This window comes from Stegostoma tigrinum, chromosome 5 (assembly GCF_030684315.1).
Source record: "Stegostoma tigrinum isolate sSteTig4 chromosome 5, sSteTig4.hap1, whole genome shotgun sequence".
Classification (NCBI taxonomy): domain Eukaryota; kingdom Metazoa; phylum Chordata; class Chondrichthyes; order Orectolobiformes; family Stegostomatidae; genus Stegostoma; species Stegostoma tigrinum.
Window position 1 is genome coordinate 129,902,405 of NC_081358.1, and position 25,879 is coordinate 129,928,283.

General features: G+C 51.8%; 1 protein-coding gene across 1 annotated transcript in view; it reads left to right on the forward strand.

Moving 5' to 3' along the window:
- The window catches only part of LOC125451761 (potassium voltage-gated channel subfamily H member 2-like), a 62,068-nt gene that overhangs the window by 11,765 nt on the left and 24,424 nt on the right, over window positions 1-25,879 (forward strand). The window contains exons 5-7 of the mRNA XM_059646359.1: window positions 19,426-19,851; window positions 23,396-23,518; window positions 24,534-24,974. Of these exons, the coding sequence (XP_059502342.1) occupies window positions 19,426-19,851; window positions 23,396-23,518; window positions 24,534-24,974 (990 nt within the window). The remainder of the gene's footprint in view (window positions 1-19,425; window positions 19,852-23,395; window positions 23,519-24,533; window positions 24,975-25,879) is intronic.

Sequence of the window (25,879 nt, forward strand, 5' to 3'; positions counted from 1 at the left end):
AGGATTTACGGAGCAAGTAGGTGAGTTACTCGCTGCAGTACTCCTAGTCTCTGACCTGCTGTTGTAGCCACTGCGTTAATGTGGTGAGTCCAGTTGAGTTTCTGGTCAATAATAACCCCCAGGATGTTGATAGTGGGGGATTCGGTGACGGTAACACCATTGAATGTCAAGGGGTGATGGTTAGATTGTCTCTTACTGGTGATCGGCACAGCCTGCTGTTTATGTGGTGTGAATGTTACTTTCCACTTGTTTGGAAATTGTCCAGATCTTGTTGTATTTGAACACGGACTGTGTCAGTATCTGAGGAGTCATGAATGGGGCTGAACATTGTGTAATCATTGGCGAACATCCCCACTTCTGACCTTATGGTGGAGGGAAGGTCATTGATGAAGCAGCTGAAGATGGTTGGGCCGAGGACATTACCCTGAGGAACTCCTGCAGAGATGTCCTGGAGCTGAGATGACTGACCTCCCACAACCACAACCATCCTCGTATGGGTCAGGTATGGCACATTGGCCTATCCAGCCTCTCGATTGTAAACTCAAACCTCCAGTCCCAGCAATATTCTTGTCAATTTTTTATGCACCCTCTCAAGTTTAGCAACATCCTTCCTGTAGCAGGGAGACCAGAATTGTACATAGCATTCCAAGAGTGGCTGAACCAATGTCCTGTCCAACTGCAATGTAATGTCCAAAACGCTAGTGCAGCCGCACTTGAAGTATTGTGTACGGTTCTGGTTACCACATTATAGGAAGGTTGTGGAAGTTTTGGAAAGGGTGCAGAGGAGATTTACCAGGATGTTGCCTGGTATGGAGGGAAGTTCTTACGAGGAAAGGCTGAGGGACTTGAGGCTGTTTTCGTTAGAGAGAAGAAGGTTAAGAGGTGACTTAATAGAGACATACAAGACGATCACAGGATTAGATAGGGTGGACAGTGAGAGCCTTTTTCCTCAGATGGTGACGGCAAGCACGAGGGGACATAGCTTTAAATTGAGAGGTGATAGATGTAAGATAAATGTCAGAAGTAGTTTCTTTACTCAGAGAGTAGTAAGGGCGTGGAATGTCCTGCCTGCAACAGTAATAGACTCACCAAGTTTACGAGCAGTTGAATAGTCAATGGATAAACATATGGACATACATGGAATAGTGAGGGTTAGATGGGCTTCAGATCAGCTTCACAGGTCGGCGCAGCATCGAGAGCCGAAGGGCCTGTACTGTGCTGTAATGTTCTATGTTCTATAATTCCGAAACTCGGTGCACTGACTGATGAAGGCAAGAGTGCCAAATGCCATCCTCAACATCTTGTCTACCTGTGACTCCACTTTCAAGGAACTATATATTTGCTCCCCTCAGTCCTTATGTTCAACAACACTCCCCAGGGCTCTCCCATTAACTGTGTAAGTCCTGCCCTAGGAACCTTATAAAAGTGTGAGATATCAGCATCATCCTCACTATTCACTATTCTCCCTAGCTTAGTGTCATCTGCAAATTTAGAGAAGCAAAGAAACAAAGAAACCTACAGCACAGGAACAGGCCCTTCGGCCCTCCAAGCCTGCGCTGATCAAGATCCTCTGTCTAATCTGTCATCTATTTTCTAATGGTCTGTATCCCTTTGCTCCCTGCCCATCCATGTACCTGTCCAAATATATCTTAAAAGACGCTAACGTGTCTGCGTCTACCACCTCCGCTGGCAACGCGTTCCAGGCACCCACCACCCTCTGTGTAAAGAACTTTCCACGCATATCTCCCAGAAACATTCCTCCTCTCACTTTGAACTCATGACCCCTAGTAATTGAGTCCCCCACTCTGGGAAAAAACTTTTTGCTATCCACCCTGTCTATACCCCTCATGGTTTTGTAGACCTCAATCAGGTCCCACCCCCTCAATCTCCGTCTTTCTAATGAAAATAATCCGAATCTACTCAACCTCTCTTCATAGCTAGCACCCTCCATACCAGGCAACATCCTGGTGAACCTCCTCTGCACCCTCTCCAAAGAATCCACATCCTTTTGGTAATGTGGCAACCAGAACTGTACGCAGTATTCCAAATATGGTTGAACCAAAGTCCTATCCAATTGCAGCATGACCTGCCAACTCTTGTACTCAATACCCCATCCAATGAAGGAAAGCATGCCATATGCCTTCTTGACCACCCTATTGACCTGCATTGCCACCTTCAGGGAACAATGGACCTGAACACCCAGATCTCTCTGTTCATCAATTTTCCCCAGGACCTCTCCATTTACTGTATAGTTCGCCCTTGAATTTGATCGTCCAAAATGCATCACCTCGCGTTTGCCCAGATTGAACTCCATCTGCCATTTATCTGTCCAACTCTCCAGTCTATCTATATTCTGCTGTAATCTCTGACAGTCCCCTTCACTATCAGCTACTCCACTAATCTTAGTGTCATCTGCAAACTTGCTGATCAGACCTACACCTTTCTCCAAATCATTTACATAGATCACAAACAACAGTGGTCCCAGCACAGATCCCTGTGGAACACCACCGGTCTCAGGTCTCCAATTTGAGAAACTCCCTTCTACTACTACCCTCTGTCTCCTGTTGCCCAGCCAGTTTTTTATCCATCTAGCTAGCACACCCTGGACCCCATGTGAGTTCACTTTCTCCATCAGCCTGCCATGGGGAACCTTATCAAACGCCTTACTGAAGTCCATGTACATGACATCTACAGCCTTTCCCTCATCAATCAACTTTGTCATGTCCTCAAAGAATTGTATTAAGTTGGTAAGACATGACCTTCCCTGCACAAAACCATGTTGCCTATCACTGTTAAGCCCATTTTCTTCCAAATGGGAATAGATCCTATCCCTCAGTATCTTCTCCAGTAGCTTTCCTACCACTGACGTCAGGCTCACCAGTCGATAATTACCTGGATTATCCTTGCTACCCTTCTTAAACAAGGGGCCAACATTAGCAAGTCTCCAGTCCTCCGGGACCTCACCCGTGTCTAAGGACACTGCAAAGATATCTGTTAATGCCCCAGCTATTTCCTCTCTCGCGTCCCTCAGAAACCTGGGATAGATCCCATCCGGACCTGGGGACTTGTCCACCTTAATGTCTTTTAGGATACTTAACACTTCCTCCTTCCTTATGTCAACTTGACCTAGAGTAAGCAAACATCTATTCCTAACCTCAACGTCCGTCATGTCCCTCTCCTTGGTGGATACTGACGCAAAGTTACCCATTTTCTCTGACTCAGCGCATAACTTTCCTTCTTTGTCCTTAAGTGGGCCAATCCTTTCTCTAGTTACCCTCTTGCTCTTTATATATGAATAAAAGGCTTTGGGATTTTCCTTAACCATGTTTGCCAGCAATATCTCACGTCCTCTCTTAGCCCTCTTTATCCCTTTTTTCAGATTCGCTCTACATTCCCGATATTCTTGCAAAGCTTCGTCTATCTTCAGTCGCCTAGACCTCATGTATGCTTCCTTTTTCCTCTTGGCTAGTCTCACAATTTCACCTGTCATCCATGGTTCCTTAATCTTGCCATTTCTAGTCCTCATTTTCACAGGAACATGTCTCTCCTGCACTCTAATCAACCTCTCCTTAAAAGCCTCCCACATATCAAATGTGGATTTACCTTCAAACAGTTTCTCCCAATCTACATTCCCCAGATCCTGCTGAATCTTGGTATAGTCGGCCTTCCCCCAGTTTAAAACTCTTCCTTTAGGACCACTCCCATCCTTGTCCATGAATATTGTAAAACTTACGGAATTGTGGTCGCTATTTCCAAAGTAGTCCCCTACTGTAATATCAACCACCTGGCTGGGTTCATTCCCCAGCACCAGGTCCAGTATGGCCCTTTCCCGAGTTGGACCACATACACGCTGCTCTAGAAAACCCTCCTGGACACACCTTACAAATTCTGCTCCGTCTTGACTCCTAACACTGAGTGAATCCCAGTCAATGTTTGGAAAATTAAAATCTCCCATCACCACCACCCTGTTTCTCCTACACCTTTCCATTACCTGTTTACATATTTGTACCTCTATCTCACGCTCGCTGTTGGAAGGCCTGTAGTACAGCCCCAACATTGTCACCGCATCCTTCCTATTTCTGAGTTCTACCCATATTGCCTCACTGCTTTAGTTCTCCATGGGGCCCTCCTTCAGTACAGCTGTGATATCGTCTTTGACCATTACTGCAACTCCTCCACCCCTTTTACCTCCCTCTCTACCCCGCCTGAAGCAGCGATATCCTGGGACAACTAGTTGCCAGTCATACTCTTCCCTCAACCAAGTCTCAGTAATAGCAATAACATCATACCTCCAGGTACCGGTCCAAGCCCTAAGTTCATCTGCCTTATCTACTACACTTCTCGCATTAAAACAAATGCACCTCAGACCACCTGTCCCTTTGTGTTCATCATCTGCTCCCCAACTACTATTCCCTTTAGTCACACTGACTCCATTATCTAGTTCCCTACAGGCTTTCGTTCCTACCTCTTTTCTGTCCAATATTTGGTTCCCATCCCCCTGCCACACTAGTTTAAACCCTCCCCCACAGCATTAGCAAAAGCACCCCCAAGGACATTGGTTCCAGTCCTGCCCAGGTGCAGACCGTCCAATTTGTAATAGTCCTACCTTCCCCAGAACCGGTTCCAATGTCCCAAAAATCTGAACCCCTCCCTCCTACACCATCTCCCAAGGCACGCATTCATCCTAGCTATTCTTTCATTTCTGCACTGACTAGCACGTCGCACTGGTAGCAATCCTGAGATTACTACCTCTGAGGTCCTACTTTCTAACTTGGTTCCTAATTCCCTAAATTCTGCTTGTAGGACCTCATCCCGTTTTCCGCCTGTATCGTTGGTGCCTATATGCACCGCGACAACTTGCTGTTCACCCTCCCCCTTCAGAATGTTCTGCAGCCGATCAGAGACATCCTTGACCCGTGCACCTGGGAGGCAACATACCATTCGGGAGTCCCGTTTTTGACGCAGAACCGCCTATCTACTCCCCTTACAATTGAATCCCCAATGACTATCGCCCTTCCACTCTTTTTCCCACCCTTCTGTACAGCAGAGCCAGCCACGGTGCCATGAACCTGGCTACTGCTGCCTTCCCCTGGTGAGCCATCTCCCCCAACAGTGTCCAAAACAGAATAGCTGTTTTGGAGGGAGATGGCCGCAGGGGACACCTGCACTGCCTTCCTGCTCCTCCTCTGCCTTTTGGTTACCCATTCGCTATCTCCCTCAGCAATCCTAATCTGCGGTGTGACCAAATTGCTAAACGTGCTATTCACGACACCTTCAGCATCGCGTATGCTCCAAAGTGAGTCCATCCTCAGCTCCAGAGCCGTCATGCGGTCTAACAAGAGCTGCAGCTGGACACACTTCCTGCACATGTAGGAGCCGGGGACATCAGCCCTGTCCCTGAGCTCCCACATTGAGCAAGAGTTTGCTCTCGGCACCCATCTCCAAATTGTTTATATAAATCAGAAAAAGTGATGGTCCCGACAACATGTTTCTGAGAGAAGGGTAATCTGCCATTGTATTGACACTGCCTGAGCATGATCTGACAGTGTGGATTACCAGCAGCTCAAGCTGCTGACTGGATGTGGCTGAATGAGACTAGCTGAGTGTTGATCAGATCGGGAATGAGGATCAGCAACATTGCCTTGTCAGCTTCACAGATGTCACTGACCACTCGGGACATTTGATGGTTTACGGTGAGTTAGTGAAGAGTTAGCAGGGGGATGGGGAAACCTTTATTTCAGACAGCACTGAGGTAGGTTTTTGGAACTCAGTGATAATGGGAACTGCAGATGCTGGAGAATCCAAGATAACAAAGTGTGGAGCTGGATGAACACAGCAGGCCAGGCAGCATTTCAGGAGCACAAAAGCTGACGTTTCGGGCCTAGACCCTTCATCAGAGGGTCTCTGATGAACCCTCGGATGAAGGGTCTAGGCCCGAAACATCAGCTTTTGTGCTCCTGAGATGCTGCTTGGCCTGCTGTGTTCATCCAGCTTCACATTTTATTATTTTTGGAACTGTGTCTACTTAGCGGTTGACATGAAAGCCTTAAATTCCTTCAGTATTATTGGGTCAAATCCTACAATTCCCTCTCTAAGGGCATAGGGGGTCTGCCTACAGAACATGGACTGCAGCGGTTCAAGAATACAGCTCATCCCCACCTTCTCATGGGACAAGTAGGGATGGACAATGAATGCTGCCCATCAAGTGATGCGAGTGATGCCCATGTTGTGACCATAAATTACAAAGAAAGCCACTTGGCTTTGTTCCACTTTCACTGGCCATGGTGTTCTCTCAGTGTGCGATTACAGCAGCAATTTGCTGAGAGCTGGGATTACAAGCTGCTGTGGTCAAACCTCACGGGGCTGGAGATTAAATGCATCTGTTCTTCAAGACAGAAGAGCAGTCTTCCCTCAGACGCCAGCTAGATTGTGTGATTAAAGCATTTCTGAAATTGCAGCACTTGGGTCAATGTGACCTCTGACCTCAGAAGATTTAAGTAATACAGATGTGAGATACTCTCAGAGATGGAAAAAAATTCCACCCCTTCCTCATGATTCACAGACACAGCCTGTTTCTCATCACTGCCAAATATTTTATGAAACTCCTCTTCTTCATTCTGCCCACTGGGGTAGTGCAGGATTGAGGGGCTGATTGGCCATCTCCTGCTCCAGTTTGTCTGTGTTGTCATCCCGTCAGCTCTCTCTGCTGGTCCCTCCCGTTGCCTCCCGAGTCAAACTACACCCCTACCTCAGACCCAACCCCGCATCAGTATCTGGTTTCTCTCCATCTCCCCCAAACCCTCTCTGAGCTCTCATTGTTCATGAGCTCGTTCTGGGCCAGGCGGAGGATGGGGGTGGGGGGGTGGTGTGGTGGTGGGGGTTGTGTGAGGGGTCTGCTCTCAGCTGCTTCCATCTGTATCCACTAACAGCGAGAGGCTACGAGCTCCTGCAACAGCTCCTCCCTCTACCCCGACCTCCAACCCCCTGCTCCATTCCCCTTGGGAACCAACCACACCCCCGTTGGGATCAGTTGGAAAGCCTAGGAAAGGCATTTCGTAAACTCAGTGGATAGATCAGTAACCTAAAACTAGCCAAACAGTCATACAGCAGGAAAACAGATCCATCAATCCAACCAGCCCATGCCAACCATAATCCCAAGCTAAACTAGTCCCACCTGCCTGCTCCTGGTCCATATCCCTCCTAACCTTTCCTATTTATGTATCCATCCAAATGCCTTTGAAATGCTGTAATTGTACCCACATCCACCACTTCCTCAGTAAATTCATTCCACACATAAACCACCCTCTGTGTCAAATATTTGCCTCTTGGGTCTTTTTAAAACCTCTCTCCTATCATCTTAAAAATGTGTTTTCTAGCCTTGAATTCCCCCCACCCTAGGCAAAGCACAACTACCATTAATTCTATCCATGCCTCTCATTATTCTGAAAACTTCTATCAGATCATATTTCAACTTCCTGCACTCTAGAGTAAAAAGTCCCAGCCCTTCCAGCATTTCCTCATAACTCAAACCTTCCATACCTGGAAAGATCCTGGTAAATCTCTTCTGAACCCTTCCCAACTTGATAATATCCTTCCTCTGTCTAGGGGACCAGAAATGGACACAGTATTCCAGAAGAGGCCTCGCCAATGTTCTGTACAACCTCAACAAAACATGCCAACAGCAACACTGAAAGGAGTGAGCAATGAAAGCAAGTGTGTCAAACACCTTTTCAACCGTCTGTCTATATGTGATGGAAACTTTAAAGAATGAAGTACCTGCACCCCTAGGTCCCCCTGTTCTACCACACTACCTAGACCCCTACCAATAATTGTATAAGACCCACCCTTGTATGTTGTACCAAAATATGATGCATTGAACTTCGTCTGCCGTTTTTCAGCCCATTGACCCATTTGACCAAGATCCCTTTGTAATCTCAGGAAACCTTTCTCACTCTCTACTATGCTGCCAATTTTGGTGTCATCCACAAACTTACTAACCATACCTTCTATATTCTCATCCAAATCATTTATATAAACAACAAACAAAACAGGACCCAAATCCGATCCCTGTGTAACACTAGTGGTCACAGGCTTCCAGTCTGAAAAGCAGCTATCCACCATTACTCTCTGTCTCCTGCTGTTAAGCCAATTTTTCCTGATGAAGGGTCTAGGCCCGAAACATCAGCTTTTGTGCTCCTGAAATGCTGCTGGGCCTGCTGTGTTCATCCAGCTCCACACTTTGTTATCTTGGATTCTCCAGCATCTGCAGTTCCTATTATCTCTGATACAATTGGCAAGCTCACCCTGACTCCCATGTGACCCAGCTTTACCCATTAGCCTACCATGTAGGTTTTACTAAAATCGAAATGAACAACATCTACTGCTCTGCCATCATCAACCTTTGTGGAAACATCTTAAAAATACTCAGTCAAGTTTGTGAGACATGAGTTTCCTAGCACAAAACCGTGCCGACTATCTCTATTTGTATGTTCGCCACAGAAAAATGACCCTTCAGCCCATCGAGTCTGCGCCAGTCCGTAACGACTGCCTCATTGTTCTAGCCCCATTTCCCAGCCCTTGGCCCATAGCTGTGCGTGCCTTGACATCACAAGGGCACATTTAAATCCATCGTCAATGTGATGAGGGTTTCTGTCTCTTCCCCCTCCCCCCCACAGGCAATGAGTTGCAGATTCCCACCACCCTCTGGGTGAACAAAGATTCACCTTCAGCCTCTGTCCCGGCCATTTATCCCACTGTTATGGGAAAACATACTTTGGGAAGAAGACAATAAACTTATTGCTGCTTGTCACTGCTGTCCTTTAGTGAAGGAAACCTACTGACTATACCCTGTCTGGCCGACATGTGACTCCAGACCCACAGCGATGTGGGTGACTCTTAGGAGGAATGGGGTTTAAAAACGGGGAGGCTATGCTGCAGCTGTACAGGGGGCTGGTGAGGCCACACCTGGAGTGCTGTGAGCAGCTTTAGTCTCCTTACTTGAGAAAGGATGTACTGGCACTGGAGGGGGTGCAAAGGAGGGTCACTAAATTGATTCCAGGATTGGCTTATGAGATAGAATAGATTCGGACTGTACTCAGTGGCATTGTGAAGAATGAGGAGGGATCTTATGGAAACATATAAAATTATGATGGGAATAGGTAACATAGAAGCAGAGAGGTTGTTTCCATTGCTGGGTGAAACTAGAACTGGGGGGGCACAGCCTCAAAATAATTTTTTTAAGGCAAAGCTTGTTAGATTTTTGAACAGTAAAGGAGTCAAGGGTTTTGGTCAGTGGGTGTGTATTTGGAGCTGAGTCCATGAGAAGATCAGCCATGGTCGTATTGAATGGTGGAGCAGGGTTGATGGGCCGGATGGCCTCCTCCTGCTCCTGGTTCTTATGTTAACCAGCCCCTGACATGACCATTCAGGGGACAACAATAAGAGCTGGCCCAGCTACTCTCACCCCCATTTTGTGAACAGAGAAGAAAAAGACTGATGGATTGTAGACAGTCAGCACTCAGAGGGTTAACGGGATCTGGCCCTGATCTTCCCCCACCAGCTCCCCCATCTCTCTCCGTCTCAGTCAGATGCTGCTAGTGCTGCAACTCTCTCTCTCTCTCTCTCTCTCTCTCTCTCTCTCTCTCAGTCTGTCAGCAGCTGTTTGTGTTGTGAGTGAGGTGCCTGGGTTTACGCTGGTACAGGAAGCGTGTGTGTTTCTCGCTGGTGCCTGGGCAGTATGCCTCCTGTCGGACAGTCCTGCCCCTGAGGGCACACCGCCAGCTGGCCTGGACCACTCTCAGGACATCGGCCGGACCCAGGATCCTGAACCAGCTGCACTAACAGCTTTCTTCAACTCTGCGTCTCGGAGAGCACCGCGAGATCCACGAGACTGAGTGATCAGGCTGGATCAAATAGGAGTTCAAACATGGATCCAGTGGTAGACCCAGGACATTCAGTAATGAGAGACTGGCTGCTCTGAGAGATTGCGCAGGAATCAAGTGGAAGCTTCAGGACATCAAGCTTGGATTGAGCGGAAGCTGAAGTAGATCAGTTTGGATTGAGCCAGAATCAAGTGACCATCTTCACCTTTACAGAGCAGTTTCTTGGTGATTGAGTGAGCAGCTGTGTCTGGGAGAGATTGTGCGATCACAGGGCAATCGAGGAGATGGGGTTCAAGGGGCAGGCAGTGCTGTATGTCAGTGGGCAGGACATTCCTTACCCGGACGGTTTACAGGGAGATGCCGAGAGACCGAGTATGAGCCTGAGACATGGTGTGCGAATGCCCAGCCTCATGGCCCAGGAGGTACGTTTGAGAATCATTGAGACGGTCACTGTTACTCACACCCCTCCCAAACAGTCTTTCACATAGAATGGAATATTTGCTGCAAAGACAGAAGTTCCTGAGTGCAGAGGAATATTTTTCCCAGCCAGACAGATACTGCAGCCAGTGACCTATCCCTATCCCACACAATCAGGCCCGAAACGTCAGCTTTTGTGCTCCTGAGATGCTGCTGGGCCTGCTGTGTTCATCCAGCCTCACATTTTATTATCTCACACAATCACCCTGACTTTCTGGGGAATGAGCCAGAAAACTGTGTCCCTGGGTGAAACCAGCAGGGTCTAACTGTGTAGAAGGCCCATTCTCTAGGCTAGTTATTGCACCTTTTCCTCCAGTTGGAGACACAGTGAAGTGAAATAATGTTCAGCTCTCACATGCCTGTGTTTCAGACACCGTCTGTACCCAGTCAGCCCCAACGCTTCTCACCAATACAGGGTTCTCCTATCCCTCACCTGGCCTGAGGGTCGTGCTCCCCTGCACAATCTGAGCTCACTGATGGTGGCACAGCTCAGGAAGACTCATTTCAGGTTTGGGCCAAGAGCTGCAGGACAGATGTGAGGATAAACTAATTCATTAAAAGGAAGATCTGCTAGAATCCAGGCTAAAAGATTTAATAGTGTAACACTTAAAAGCAGTGACAGGAACAGAAACAGAGGTTATGCTGCAAATATACAAAACCCTTTCTAGGCCCCACTTGGAGACAATGGGCAGTCACAGCACAGGGACGACAGGATGGCCTTGGAGGGAGATAATGGGAACTGCAGATGCTTCAGAATCCAAGATAATGAAGTGTGGGCTGGATGAACACAGCAGGCCCAGCAGCATCTCAGGAGCACAAAGCTGACATTTCGGGCCTAGACCCTTCATCAGAGAGGGGGATGGGGAGAGGGTTCTGGAATAAATAAGGAGAGAGGGGGAGGCAGACCGAAGATGGAGAGAAAAGAGGATAGGTGGATAGGAGAGTATAGGTGGGGAGGGGATAGGTCAGTCCAGGGAAGACGGACAGGTAAAGGAGGTGGGATGAGGTGAGTAGGTAGGAAATGGAGGTGCGTCTTGAGGTGGGAGGAAGGGATGGGTGAGAGGAAGAACAGGTTAGGGAGGCAGAGACAGGCTGAGCTGGTTTTGGGATGCAGTGGGGGGAGGGGATGAGCTGGGCTGGTTGTGTGACGCAGTGGGGGGAGGGGACGAGCTGGGCTGGTTTTGGGATGCGGTGGGGGAAGGGGAGATTTTGAAGCTGGTGAATTCCACATTGATACCATTGGGCTGCAGGGTTCCCAAGCGGAATATGAGTTGCTGTTCCTGCAACCTTCGAGTGGCATCATTGTGGCACTGCAGGAGGCCCATGATGGACATGTCATCTAAGAAATGGGAGGGGGAGTTAGAATGGTTTTCCATTTTTCCATCCCCACCCTTGTCTGCCTTCTGGAGAGACCACTCTCTCCGTGACTCCCTTGTTCGCTCCACACTGCCCTCCAACCCCACCACACCCGGCACCTTCCCCTGCAACCGCAGGAAGTGCTACACTTGCCCCCACACCTCCTCCCTCACCCCCATCCCAGGCCCCAAGATGACTTTCCATATTAAGCAGAGGTTCACCTGCACATCTGCCAATGTGGTATACTGCATCCATTGTACCCGGTGTTGCTTCCTCTACATTGGGGAAACCAAGCGGAGGCTTGGGGACCGCTTTGCAGAACACCTCCGCTCGGTTCGCAATAAACAACTGCACCTCCCAGTCGTGAACCATTTCAACTCCCCCTCCCATCCTTCAGATGACATGTCCATCATGGGCCTCCTGCAGTGCCACAATGATGCCACCCGAAGGTTGTAGGAACAGCAACTCATATTCCGCTTGGGAGCCCTGCAGCTCAATGGTATCAATGTGGACTTCACCAGCTTCAAAATCTCCCCTTCCCCCACCGCATCCCTAAACCAGCCCAGTTCGTCCCCTCCCCCCACTGCACCACACAACCAGCCCAGCTCTTCCCCTCCACCCACTGCATCCCAAAACCAGTCCAACCTGTCTCTGCCTCCCTAACTGGTTCTTCCTCTCACCCATCCCTTCCTCCCACCCCAAGCCGCACTTCCATTTCCTACCTACTAACCTCATCCCACCTCCTTGACCTGTCCGTCTTCCCTGGACTGACCTATCCCTTCCCTACCTCCCCACCTATACTCTCCTCTCCACCTATCCTCTTTTCTCTCCATCTTCGGTCCGCCTCCCCCTCTCTCCCTATTTATTCCAGAACCCTCACCCCATCCCCCTCTCTGATGAAGGGTCAGGCCCGACACGTCAGCTTTTGTGCTCCTGAGATGCTGCTGGGCTTGCTGTGTTCATCCAGCTCCACACCTTGTTCTCTTGGCCTTGGAGGGAGCAGGTTTGAAGAATTGAACAAGAGGGTAAATCTAAAGATTAGGGCCAGACCGTTCAGGAGCGATGTTAAAGAGCACCTTTACTTGCAAAGGGTGTGAGAAGTTTGGAACGCTTGCTCACACACAGCATTAGATGCTGGATTAGTTGTTAGTTTTAAATCTGAAGTAAATATAATTCTGTTAAGCAAAGGTATGAAGGGATATTGGCTAAAGGCAGGTTTATGGAGTTAGGCCACAGATCAGCCGTGATCTCATTGAATGATGGAACAGTCCCAAGGGGCTGAATGGCCTACTCCTGTTTCTATGACTGTATTTATGGACATATTTTGATTTGACTTGTTGTGGCCACATGTGCCTAAGTACAGTGAAAAGTTTTGTTTTGTGAGCAGTACAAGAAGATAATAGCAAACAAGACCATGCAGATCAGAGGGTGCTTACGAAGAGAGAGCGAGGTGTATGAGGTCACAGCTGCACAGGAAGTGCGCAAAGCAAAGTCAACATTATTTGCAATTAGAGACATCCGTTCATCAGTCTCATAACAGCCGGGAAGATGCTGCTCCTGAACCTGCTGGTGCACGTGTACAGGTCTCTGTACCTTCTGCCTGATGAAAGAGGTTGTAGGAGATCATTACCAGGTGGGACGGGTCTTTGATGATGTTGGCTGCCTTTCCATGGAAGCGGGAATCACGAAAGAGAAGTCGTGGCTGATAATCTACTGGAATATTTTTTGAGATGTAACCTTTAAAATGGAAAAGGGGAAGCCTGTGGATGTAGTTTTCTTGGATTTTGAAAAGGTTTTCGATAAGGTCACATGAAGGGGTTAGCGTGTAAGGTTAAAGTGCTCAGGATTAGAGGGTAATGTATTGACAGCAGAATGATTCAGGTGCAACAGTACTGGCGTACAGGAGAGACTCAGTTGGTTAGGACTGTGTTTACTGGAGTTTAGAAGAATGAGGGGATCTCATAGAAACCAGTATAATTCCAGAGGGACAACACAGGATAAATGCAAAAAGAGGTGTCCCTCATGACTGGGGACTCTGGAACTAGTGGGCCACGGCCTAAAGATATGGGGAAAACCATTTAAGACTGAGATGAGGAGAAATGTCTTCACCCAGAGGCCAGAAGACCATAAGATACAGGAGCAGGATAAGGCCATTCGGCCCGGTGAGTCTCTAGCATCATTTGATCATGGCTGCTATGTTTCTCAAGCCCATTCTCCTGCCTTCTACCTGTTACCCTTGATTTCGTCACTTGTCAAGATGAGAAGTGAGTCTGTGAGATACTCTGTCACAGAAACCAATTGAGACCAAAATAGTGTTTTCAGGAAGAGAGTGGGCTGGGGGCTCAGAGCAGGGATGATCAGTGGAATGGCCACTGACTATCCCCGCTCTGCTCCGAGCCCCATCCCACTGACCGTCCCCGCTCCGAGCCCCATCCCACTGACCGTCCCCACTCCGAGCCCCATCCCACTGACCGTCCCCACTCCGAGCCACATCCCACTGATTATCTCCGCTCCGAGCCCCATCCCACTGACCGTCCCCGCTCCGAGCCACATCCCACTGACCGTCCCCGCTCCGAGCCACATCCCACTGACCGTCCCCGCTCCGAGCCCCATCCCACTGGCCGTCCCCGCTCCGAGCCCCATCCCACTGACCGTCCCCGCTCCGAGCCACATCCCACTGACGGTCCCCGCTCCGAGCCACATCCCACTGACGGTCCCCGCTCCGAGCCACATCCCACTGACGGTCCCTGCTCCGAGCCACATCCCACTGACCGTCCCCGCTCCGAGCCACATCCCACTGACGGTCCCCGCTCCGAGCCACATCCCACTGACCGTCCCCGCTCCAAGCCACATCCCACTGACCGTCCCTGCTCTGCTCTGACCAGGCACTTTGAAGGCAGTAGCTAAGTCCAGCTAGTTTACATGGAATTCTAACTCTCTTTATCCACTGTTAAAGTTATCATCACCAAACCTAAAGCAAGCCATCTTTTTATATTCATTTCATTAGCACCAAACCTTACCAACTACTAAAGGAAGACAACATTCTAACGAAACTGTCCCATAATCCTGTCAATTACAAGTACTACTAAATATTGCATAATCAGAGGGGTTTATAATTAACATATTCATCATCGGTCTGAACCATCAACATTTCATCATTATCATCATCTTGATCTTCAGATTTCTTTTCCACGAGGACTGTGCTTCTCTGTTTTGTGCGGTTCACTGCTCAATAATGCTTCGGGCGGTACCTGAGGCAGTTATTACTGCCCCTGGGTCACCCCTGGGATTTAATCCTATAATGGGGCCGCGTGGCGGGTCAGAGTTAGCACTGCAGCCTCACAACGCCAAGAATCCAGGTGCAGTTCCAATCTCAGACAACTGTCCGTGAAGAGTTTGCACATTCTCCCTGTGTCTGCGTGGGTTTCCTCCGGGTGCTCCGGTTTCCTCCCACAGTCCAAAGCTGTGCAGGTTAGGTGGATTAGCCGTGCTAAATTGCCCGTAGTGTTCAGGGATGTGCTGGTTAGCTGGTTTAGCCATGGAAAATGCAGGGATACAGTGGGTGGATTACTGTTTGGAGGATCAGAGTGGACTGAATGGGCTGAATGGCCTGCTTCCATACTATGAATATCACTTTTTAAAAGTATGTTACTAGATTAGATTAGGTTACCTACAGTGTGGAAACAGGTCCTTCGGCCCAACAAGTCCACACCGCCCCTTGAAGCATCCCACCCAGACCCATCCCCCATAACCCACACACCCTGAATACTATGGGCAATTCAGCATAGAATGTGAACATCACTGTCTGATCCAGCATTTCTTGCCCCATCAGTAATTGCTCCCCTTGAGAAGGTGAGGGTGAGCTGCCTTCTTGAACTGCTGCTGCCCATGTGCTGTGGGTAGACCCACAATCTCCTAGAAACATAGGAAATAAGAGCAAGTGTAGGCCATCGCAATGGACTGTATATTTGAGAAGAGATGATGTTTTGGGTTCAGCTACTTTTGTGGCAGAGAATTCCACAGGCTCACCATTCTATGAGTAAAGATTTCTCCTTAACTCCATAAGACCATACAATATAGGACAAGAATTGGGTCGTTTGGCCCATCGTGCCTGTTCCACTGTCGATCTTGGCTGGTAGGTTCTTGATGGCTAAGGGGTTCAAGGTGTTATGGGGAGAAGGCAGGAGAATGGTGCTGAGAAAGCTAGTTACCTCTCTCTTAAATATAACCAATTACCTGGCCCATAGCCCTCTGCAACACTGTGTTCCAGAGAGTCACCACCTTCCAGCTAAAAAAAATTTCTCCACATCTCAGTTCTAAAGGGTAATCCCTTCAATCTGAAGCTACGCCCTCAGGTCCCACTCTCTCCTACTAGTGGAAGCGTCTTATCCATGTCTACTCTATCCAGGTGTCTCAGCATTCTGTAAGTTTCAATCAGATCCCCTCCCCCTGCCACCGCTCATCCGTCTAAACTCCATCAAATACAGACCCAGAGTCCTGGATCGCTCCTCATACGACAAGCCCTTCATCCCCAGGATCATTTCTGTAAACTTCGTCTGGACATCTTCCAATGCCAGCACATCCTTCCTTGGATATGGGGCCCAAACTGCTCCTGGTCAGACCAGAGCCTTACACAGTGTCAGCAGGACATCCCTGCCCTTTGGCTCTGCCGACCTGAAACAAATGCTTATGTTACATTTGCTTTCCTCTCTGCCAACTGAACTTGCTCAGTTCTAAATGGCCTGCCCCGAGATCATTGAACTGTTACTCCAGATTCTGAACAGTCTTGTCTTTAGGAACATCCTTCCAAACATTTGCCCTATCTAGTTCTAGTTCTGACCTGTCAATAGGGGGAGAGAATTCTAGGATTTTCACCCAGTGCCAGTGAAGGAGCCGTAATATATTTCCAAATCAGGATGATGGGTGACTTTGGGGGTGGGGTGGGGGGAACTTTCAGGGGGTGGTGTTCCCATGTATCTGCTATCCTTGTCCTTCTAGATGGAAGTGTTTGTGGGTTTGGAAGGTGCTGCCTGAGGATGTTTGGTGAATTTCTGCAGTGCATCTTGTAGGTAGTACACACTGCTGCGACTGAGTGTTGGTGGTGGAGGGAGTGGGATGTTTGTGGATGTGGTGCCAATCAAGCGGCTGCTTTGTCCTGGATGGTGTTGAGCTTCTTGAGTGTTATTGGAGCTGCACCCATCCAGGAAGGTAGGGAGTATTCCATCACACTCCTGACTTGTGCCTTGTGAGAGCGTAAACTGAAAGGATACAGGCAGCGCATCAGGATTAAAACAATGGAGTAATTTGTAGCTTTTTATAAGACTTGCGTGGAGGTGGGAATATTGTGAACTGCTCTGTGCTCCACATTCTCAATGTGAGATGGAGAGAATGGACAATAAGCAGCGGCATTCCGAGGAATGAAATGTTCGAATGTTGCTCTGGTTACATCTGGGAAATGGGAAGTGGAATGGCAAGATGCTGGAGGTCTCTTGAGATTAAAGTGCTTGGACTTCATTGATATAAAGAAGCTGTTCTGTGGTAGATTCCAAAACACAGGGCAATCCCTCAGAAATCCAAGCAGGACTTTAGGAAGACTGCCTTTGGCAAGAGGGTAGGGAGAGGACAAAGTGAAGGGATAGACAGAGTTTGCAATCAGTAATATTAACACCAGCAGGAACTTGAGCTATTTTCTCTGAAACAGCATGATAATTGTTTTCCATTTGTTCACGGGGTGAGGGAGTCTCTGGCTGGGCAGCATCTATTGCCCATCCCTAATTGCCCAAAGGGCAGTTATGTCACCCACGTTGCTGTGGGTGTGGAGTCACAGATAGGCCAGATCAGGTAAGGATGGCAATTTCCGTCCCTAAAAGGCATTAGTGAACCAGATGGGTTTTTCCAACCATTGACCATGGAATCACGGTCATCATTAGACTCTTAATTCTAGATTTTTAAAATTGAATTCAAATCCCACCATCTGGGTCTCTGCGTTAACACTGCAGCAATAATACCACTAGGCCAATGCTTCCTGATTCATAGCTCAGCTCTGCTGGTTGATTTATAAAACGTGATGATTTACCACAACTAATAACACACGACTAATGGGATATATTACACAGTCAGCGCCCATTTTGGGCCCTGGATCCCTGTGGGGAATTCCCATACACCTTCCCACACCATTCCTGGCCATGTGACTCCTCCCTCAGAGATTGTTCTAAAAGGTACTGATGCCTACAGTGAGAGAAGGTGAGAAACTGTCTGGTGAAGGAACTGGGGCTGTGGTGGGAATGGGGGGACAGGGTGATGTTGAGGATATGGAATTAGGGGAATGGGGTGGTACACACTGCCCTGATGTACATTTCCTGTTGATGTGTTTGGTGTGTACATGTGACAGTGAAGACCAGTCTTCACCTTCCCTCCTGGGCCCCCAGCCCCCCTCCAACCCCCACTCACTCATTCCCCCCACACTAGCCACTCTGTTCTTTGGTCATCCCACACTGCCATTAGCATTCCTCTAAAAGAACGGGACCTAGTGAATGTTCACAGGGTGACATCAGGCTCCCCTCAGTCTGAACTTGACAAAAGAGATGATGAAGAATTGTCAGGGAGTGAGTGGTAACAGGGTGAGGGTGAGAGTTAGGTCAGGGGTTAGGTAAGTGACTCTGATTACAAACATGGAATGTAAGCTGGAGATGTGGGGAAGCAGCTGAGAAAGAGGACAGCTGCTGTTTCTGCATCGCAAGCCACACCAGGCGCGAAATGAAAGGAAAACAGCTGGAGAACTGCCAGCTGTTAGTGCTAACAGCAGGACTATGTCACACAGCTTGTCTCTACAGATTATCGTCCTCTTACAAAAACAACTCACAAGACTGACCCAACCATCGCATCAACAGCAAACACTGCGATCAGAGGCAGGAACTGGTTTGGGAATAGCAGCGGTCCAGGGCCAGGACAGATCTTCCGCACTCAGTCAAGTGCCAGGCACACACTCCCCAGCACATTGGCACCCACTCACAGGGATACACTCTCACCAAACAGTCAGCTCCAAACAAGCCTCTGATTTAACATCAAATACCTCACTTCAACCTGCAGTGAGCGCCCGAGGGAATGACACACTGTCGGAGGGTCAGTGCTGAGGGAGCGGGCACTGTCGGAGGGTCAGTGCTGAGGGAGCGGGCACTGTCAGAGGGTCAGTGCTGAGGGAGCGGGCACTGTCTGAGGGTCAGTGCTGAGGGATCACCGGCACTGTCGGAGGGTCAGTGCTGAGGGAATGGGCACTGTCGGAGATTCAGTGCTGAGGGAGCAGGCACCGTCAGAGGGTCAGTGCTGAGAGAATGGGCACTGTCGGAGGGTCAGCACAGAGGGAGCGGGCACTGTCGGAGAGTCAGCACAGAGGGAGCGGGCACTGTCGGAGGGTCAGCACAGAGAGACCGGGCACTGTCGGAGGGTCAGTGCTGAGGGAGCGGGCACTGTCGGAGGGTCAGTGCAGTGGGAGTGGGCACTGTCGGAGGGTCAGTGCAGTGGGAGTGGGCACTGTCGGAGGGTCAGTGCAGTGGGAGTGCCACACTGTCGGAGGGTCAGCACAGTGGGAGTGCCTCAATGTTTGCTGTGTTGAATTGATTGTGAGCTGGGAGTGTGAGCCTCTCAGAGTGTTCGCTGTCTGGTGGGTGGTACTGCAGCTGTGGGACTAACTGGCTGGTTTTTGCTGTGCTAGGTACTGTCTCTTGGTGCTGATGTCCTGCCTGAATATAAACTCCAAGCTCCACGAATTCACAAATGGACCTTTCTTCATTACAGCCCATTTAAGGCTGTCTGGGATTGGCTGATCCTGCTGCTTGTTATTTACACAGCTATCTTCACTCCATATTCTGCTGCCTTCCTCCTGAATGACCAAGAGGAGGTGAAGCGCCGGGACTGTGGTTACTCTTGTAATCCCCTCAATGTGGTGGATCTGATTGTAGACATCATGTTCATTATTGATATTCTCATCAACTTCCGTACCACCTATGTGAACAGTAATGACGAAGTGGTCAGCCATCCTGCCAGTATCGCCATCCACTACTTCAAGGGCTGGTTCCTTATTGACATGGTCGCTGCTATTCCCTTTGACCTGCTCATCTTCCGCTCTGGGTCTGATGAGGTAAGAACTGGCTGAGGGTAAATTTGGAGGCTATGGTCCTCTTCCTTACTGTCTCACTTTGGTCAGCTTTATCCTTTTGGAGAGCGTAAAGAATACAGAGTGGTCCTTCAGCAGGAGATTCAGGATATTGTCAGTGTACTGAACCTCATTGGCCAGTTCAGGAACTTCCCAGCTAGGAGCAGCAGTAGCCCATTCAGACCATTGAGGCTGCTCAACCCTACAGAATGATCATGGCTCACTTGGATTTCAACTCCATCTTCTTGACCATTCCCTGTATCCTGTGACTCCCTGAGGGAGGAAAGGTCTGTGTCTCCCCCAGTGTGATGCTCATTCTGTGCTGGAAGTCCCACAGCCCGCTCAATACAGAAGTTTCTCCTCTCCGTTCTGAATGAATGGCCCGGGACTTTGAACCCCATGTTCTGCATTCCCAGCCTGAGGTTAGAACCTCTCTCTTTCAATCCTGTCAAACCCCTTCAGAATCTTGCATGATTCAGTAAGGCCCACCTCCCATCATTTCACACTCAGAGTATTGTCCCAGATAACCCTAACCTTTCATCATAGAACCTCCCCCTTCGCCCAAGAGACCAATCCAGTGAACTCTCACTGCTCTGCCTCCAATACACATCTGTCCTTCCTGAAATATGGAGACTAAATCTGCCCATGGTGTTCCAGGGCTTTAGTGAGTCTGCACCAGTACATTGCTATAAGATTGCTTCACTTGTGTACACAATAAAAGCCAATGTGCACCCCCCAACACCCCCACAACTGGCCGTTGATGCTGGTGAAAGAATTTCCAACAGCAGGTGGCGACGGTGAGGGAAAGTCTGAGCAGGGTAGCTCGAGCAGTCGAATGGACCTTCTCAGAAGGAAACCTTGTCTTGGTCAGAGAGAGAGAGGTAGATTGGGGGGTGGGGGAGAGAGAGGGGTCAAGGAGACGGAGATGGGGAGGGGGGAGAGAGACAGAGGGGGTAGAGGGAGAGGTGGGAGAGACGGAGAGTTGGGGGAAGAGAGAGAGAGGGAGAGATTAGGGCGGGTGAGAGAGGGAAGGGGGAGAGAGAGAAGGGGGGACAGAGAAGGGGGAGAGTGGGGCTGAGAGAGGAACGGAGGGTAAGAGGGTAGGGGGGAGACAGAGGGGAGAGAGAGAGAGAGGGGAGAGAAAGAGAGAGACAGAGAGAGGGGGGATAGGGAGTGGGGGAGAGAGACGGAGACGGGGGAAATGGGGGGAGAGAGGTGGGGGGAGAGGGAGAGGGGGAGAGAGAGACGGAGAGGGAGGCGGGGGGGAGAGGGAGGGGGAGAAGTGGGGGAGAGGGAGGGAGTGGGGAGAGAAGGAGTGGGAGGGGGAGAGGGAGGGGGAAGAGGGAGGGAGTGGGGGAGAGGGAGGGAGGGGGGAGAGAGGGAGCGGGAGGGGGGAGACGGAAGGAGAGGGAGAGGGCGAGAGGGGAGAGTGAGCGAGAGGGGCTGAGAGAGAGAGAGACTGAGAGAGACCAAGGGGGAGAGAGAGAGAGAGAGGAGAAAGAGAGAGAAAGAGAGAGACTGAGAGAGACCAAGGGGGAGAGAGAGAGAGAGAGGAGAAAGAGAGAGAAAGAGAGAGAGAGAGAGAGGTGGTTGGGGGAGAGAGAGGGAACAGAGAGACGGAGAGGGGGAGGTGGGGTTAAGAGGGAGACGGGAAGACGGAGAGGGGGCAAGAGAGAGAGAGGAGGTGGAGAGAGGGAGTGAGAGAGGTGGGGGAGGGGGTTAGAGAGATGGAGAGGGGGGAGGGGGAGGGCGTGGGAACGGGGAGGGCATGGGGAGGGATGGGGGGAGAGACGGAGGTGAGTTGGGGAGAAAGAGAGGGGGGACAGAGAGATGGAGAGGGGAACAGGGAGGGGGGTAAGAGGGAGACAGGAAGAGGGAGAGTGGGGAAGAGAGAAATGGGAGGTGGAGAGGTGGGGGGAGAGAGAGGGAGAGGGAGCTGGGAGAGAGATGGAGGGGGGGAGAGGGAGAGAGGGGAGAGGGAGAGCGTGGAGACGGAGAGGGAGGAGAGAGAAAGAGAGAGAGAGAGGTGGGTGGGGGGGGAGAGAGACAGTGACAGAGAGGGGGGAAGGTGGGAGAGAGGGAGGGGGGAGAGTGGGGAGAGCGAGTGAGTGGGGGTGAGAGAGAGGAAAGAGAGAGGGGAGAGAGAGAAAGAGAGAGAGAGAGAGAGAGAGGTGGGTGGGGGAGAGAGAGAGAGAGAGAGAGGGATGAGGGGGAGAGAGAGGTGAGTGGGGGAGAGAGAGGGGGAGACAGAGAGATGGAGAGGGGAAGAGGGAGGGGGGTAAGAGGGAGACAGGAAGAGGGAGAGTGGGGAAGAGAGAAATGGGAGGTGGAGAGGTGGGGGGAGAGAGAGGGAGAGGGAGCTGGGAGAGAGATGGAGGGGGGGGAGAGGGAGAGAGGGGAGAGGGAGAGCGTGGAGACGGAGAGGGAGGAGAGAGAAAGAGAGAGAGAGAGGTGGGTGGGGGGGGGGAGAGAGACAGTGACAGAGAGGGGGGAAGGTGGGAGAGAGGGAGGGGGGAGAGTGGGGAGAGCGAGTGAGTGGGGGTGAGAGAGAGGAAAGAGAGAGGGGAGAGAGAGAAAGAGAGAGAGAGAGAGAGGTGGGTGGGGGAGAGAGAGAGAGAGAGAGAGAGGGATGAGGGGGAGAGAGAGGGGGAGACAGAGAGAAGGGGAGAGGGGCAGAGGGAGATGGGGTAAGAGGGATACGGGGAGAGGGAGGGGGGCAAAGGGGGCGTGGAGAGAGGGAGAGGGGGGAAGGGGGCGGTGCAGAGAGGGAGAGGGAGGGAGAGAGAGAGGTGGGGGAGGGGGGTGAAGAAAGGGAGGGAGATGGAGAGGAAGAGGGTTGAGAGGGAGGGTGTGGAGAGGGAGAGGGGGGAGAGAGAGAAAGAGAGAGAGAGAGGTGGGTAGGGGGACGAGAGAGAGAGAGAGAGGGGGGGAGGGGGGGAGAGAGGGAGCGGGAGTGGGGAGAGAGGGAGTGGGTGGGGGTAGAGGGGGTGAGAGAGAGGGAGAGAGAGTGTGAGGTGGGTGGGGGGGAGAGAGGGAGGGAGAGTGATGGGGGGAGAGAGAGAGAGAGGTTGAGTGGGGGCTCACAGACAGGGACGGAGAGGGGGAGAGGGAGGGGGGAAGAGGGAGACAGGGAGAGGGGGGAAAGAAGGAGAGAGGGGGTGGAGTGAGGGAGGGGGAGGGGGGAGACAGGAGAGTGGGGGAGGGTGGAAGAGAGGGAGGGAGTGGGGAGAGATGGAGGGGGAGGGGGGAGAGAGAAAGGGAGAGAGGGCGAGAGGGGGTGTATGAGAGAGAGAGAGGTGAGAGTCAGAGAGACAAACAAAGGATGTTCTCAACAGATGTGAATGACAGGTTCACTTTTTAAAAATAATATTAATTTGAGGGATGTGCATGTCACTGGCTGGGTACAGCACTTATTGCCCGTCCCTAGTTGCCCTCGAGCAGGTGGAGATGACCTGCCTTCTTGTACCACTGCAGTCTATAATGAGCCACAATTCTATGTAGACCCTCTGTTCCCTGGGTCTTCCTTTAGTGTAATCCTGATGCCTGTGGAATAAGGAATTTCTGCGTCCTGGCCATCAGGCCATCCGTACACACGTACCTGCTGCAGGTGGGCAGCATTTCTCAGCAAGGGGCAGTAGGCAGTCCCCGACGGGTGGGCCTTATACAGGCCTGACCGAGATGGAGTGAGTGGTAGAGGAGCTGGAAATGGCAGGGTGCGTGAGGGAATGGGGCTGGAGCTGTGTGGGAACATTAGGGGCTCAGGTGGTGGCAGAGAGAATCAAACCTTTCAGGGCTGGGTGGGGGTGTAGGTGTCGGGGAGGGGGATGGGGGGTATGTGAGGGGATGGGGGGAGTAGGTGTCAGGGCTGGGGTGAGGGATGGGGGGGAGTAGGTGTCAGGGCTGGGGTGAGGGGGGTGTGAGGGGATGGGGGGGAGCAGGTGTCAGGGCTGGGGTGAGGGGTGTGTGAGGGGATGGGGGGAGTAGGTGTCAGGGCTGGGGTGGGGGTGTGTGTGAGGGGATGGGGGGAGTAGGTGTCAGGGCTGGGGTGAGGGGTGTGTGAGGGATGGGGGGGAGTAGGTGTCAGGGCTGGGGTGAGGGGTGTGTGAGGGATGGGGGGGAGTAGGTGTCAGGGCTGGTGTGAGGGGGGTGTGAGGGATGGGGGGGAGCAGGTGTCAGGGCTGGGGTGAGGGGTGTGTGAGGGGATGGGGGGAGTAGGTGTCAGGGCTGGTGTGAGGGGGGTGTGAGGGGATGGGGGGGAGCAGGTGTCAGGGCTGGGGTGAGGGGTGTGTGAGGGGATGGGGGGAGTAGGTGTCAGGGCTGGGGTGGGGGGGTGTGTGAGGGGATGGGGGGGAGTAGGTGTCGGGGAGGGGGATGGGGGACGTGTGAGGGGGTGGGGAGGTGTGTGAGGGGATGGGGGCGAGTAGGTGTCGGGGAGGGGGATGGGGGGTGTGTGAGGGGATGGGGGGGTGTGTGAGAGGACGGGGGGGTCAGGGCTGGGGTGAGGGGTGTTTGACGGGATGGGGGGGGAGTAGGTGTCGGGGAGGGGGATGGGGGTGTGTGAGGGGATGGGGGGTGTAGTTGTCGGGGAGGGGGATGGGGGGTATGTGAGGGAATGGGGTGGGTATAGGTGTCAGGGGGAGGACACTGTGGTACAGTCATTCTCACAGGAAGCTCTGAGCCAATCCCAGCGCAGGGACACCGGGTTCCCAGCCAATCTCAGCACAGGGACACCGGGTTCCCAGCCAATCCCAGCGCAGGGACAGCGGGTTCCCAGCCAATCCCAGCGCAGGGACACGGGGTTCCCAGCCAATCCCAGCGCTGGGACACTGGGTTCCCAGCCCAATCCCAGCGCAGGGACACCGGGTTCCCAGCCAATCCCCAGCGCAGGGACACTGGCTTCCCAGCCAATCCCAGCTCAGGAACCTTGGGATTCCAGCCAATCCCAGCACAGGGACATGGGGTTCCCAGCCAATCCCAGCTCAGGGACACCGGGTTCCCAGCCAATCCCAGCACAGGGACACCGGGTTCCAGCCAATCCCAGCACAGGGACACCGGGTTCCAGCCAATCCCAGCGCAGGGACACCGGGTTCCAGCCAATCCCAGCACAGGTACACGGGGAAGGGGTAGTTTTGGATTGTAACAGGTTCAACAGCAGTTTGAACAAGGCCACACTGAGCCAATAGAGCTCTTCCAGCCGTCAGCTTCAGAGAAACCGGCCCAGGACCCCCACCTTCCCCCCACATACATCTCCCCATACCTTCCCCGACCTTCCCCAACCTTCCCCACCTTCCCCCACTTTCCCCCCACCTTCCCCCCATACCTTCCCCGACCTTTCCCCACCTTCCCCCCACTTTTCCCCATCTGCCCCCATACATCCCCCCCATACCTTCCCCCCACATTACCCCCCTCACCTTTCCCCCCACCTTCCCCCCATACCTTCCCCCCACACCTTCCCCCCATACCTTCCCCGACCTTTCCCCACCTTCCCCCACTTTTCCCCATCTTGCCCCCCATACCTTCCCCCCATACCTTCCCCCCCACATTACCCCCCTCACCTTTCCCCCCACCTTCCCCCCATACCTTCCCCCCCACACCTCCCCCCATACCTTCCCCCCACATTACCCCCCCCCACCTTTCCCTCTACTTCCCCCCACCTTCCCCCACCTTCCCCCCACCTTCCAACATCTTCCGCCCCATACCTTCCCCCCACCTTTCCCTCCACCTCTCCCCCCACCTTTCCCCCATACCTTCCCCCCACCCTTGCCCATACCTTCCCCCCACCTTCCTGCCCATACTTTGCCCCCACCTTCCACCCCATACCTTAGCCCCCATACCTTCCCCCCACCTTTGCCCCACCTTCGCCCCACCTTTGTCCCACCGTTCCCATACCTTCTCCCCACTTGCCCCCCAGCTTCCCTCTCTCCCACCTTGCCCCCCACTTCCCCCCCCTTCCCCCACCTTCACTGAGCCAGAAACTAGTGTGACCTCCCTCCAAAAGGCAGGTTGGGGGTAA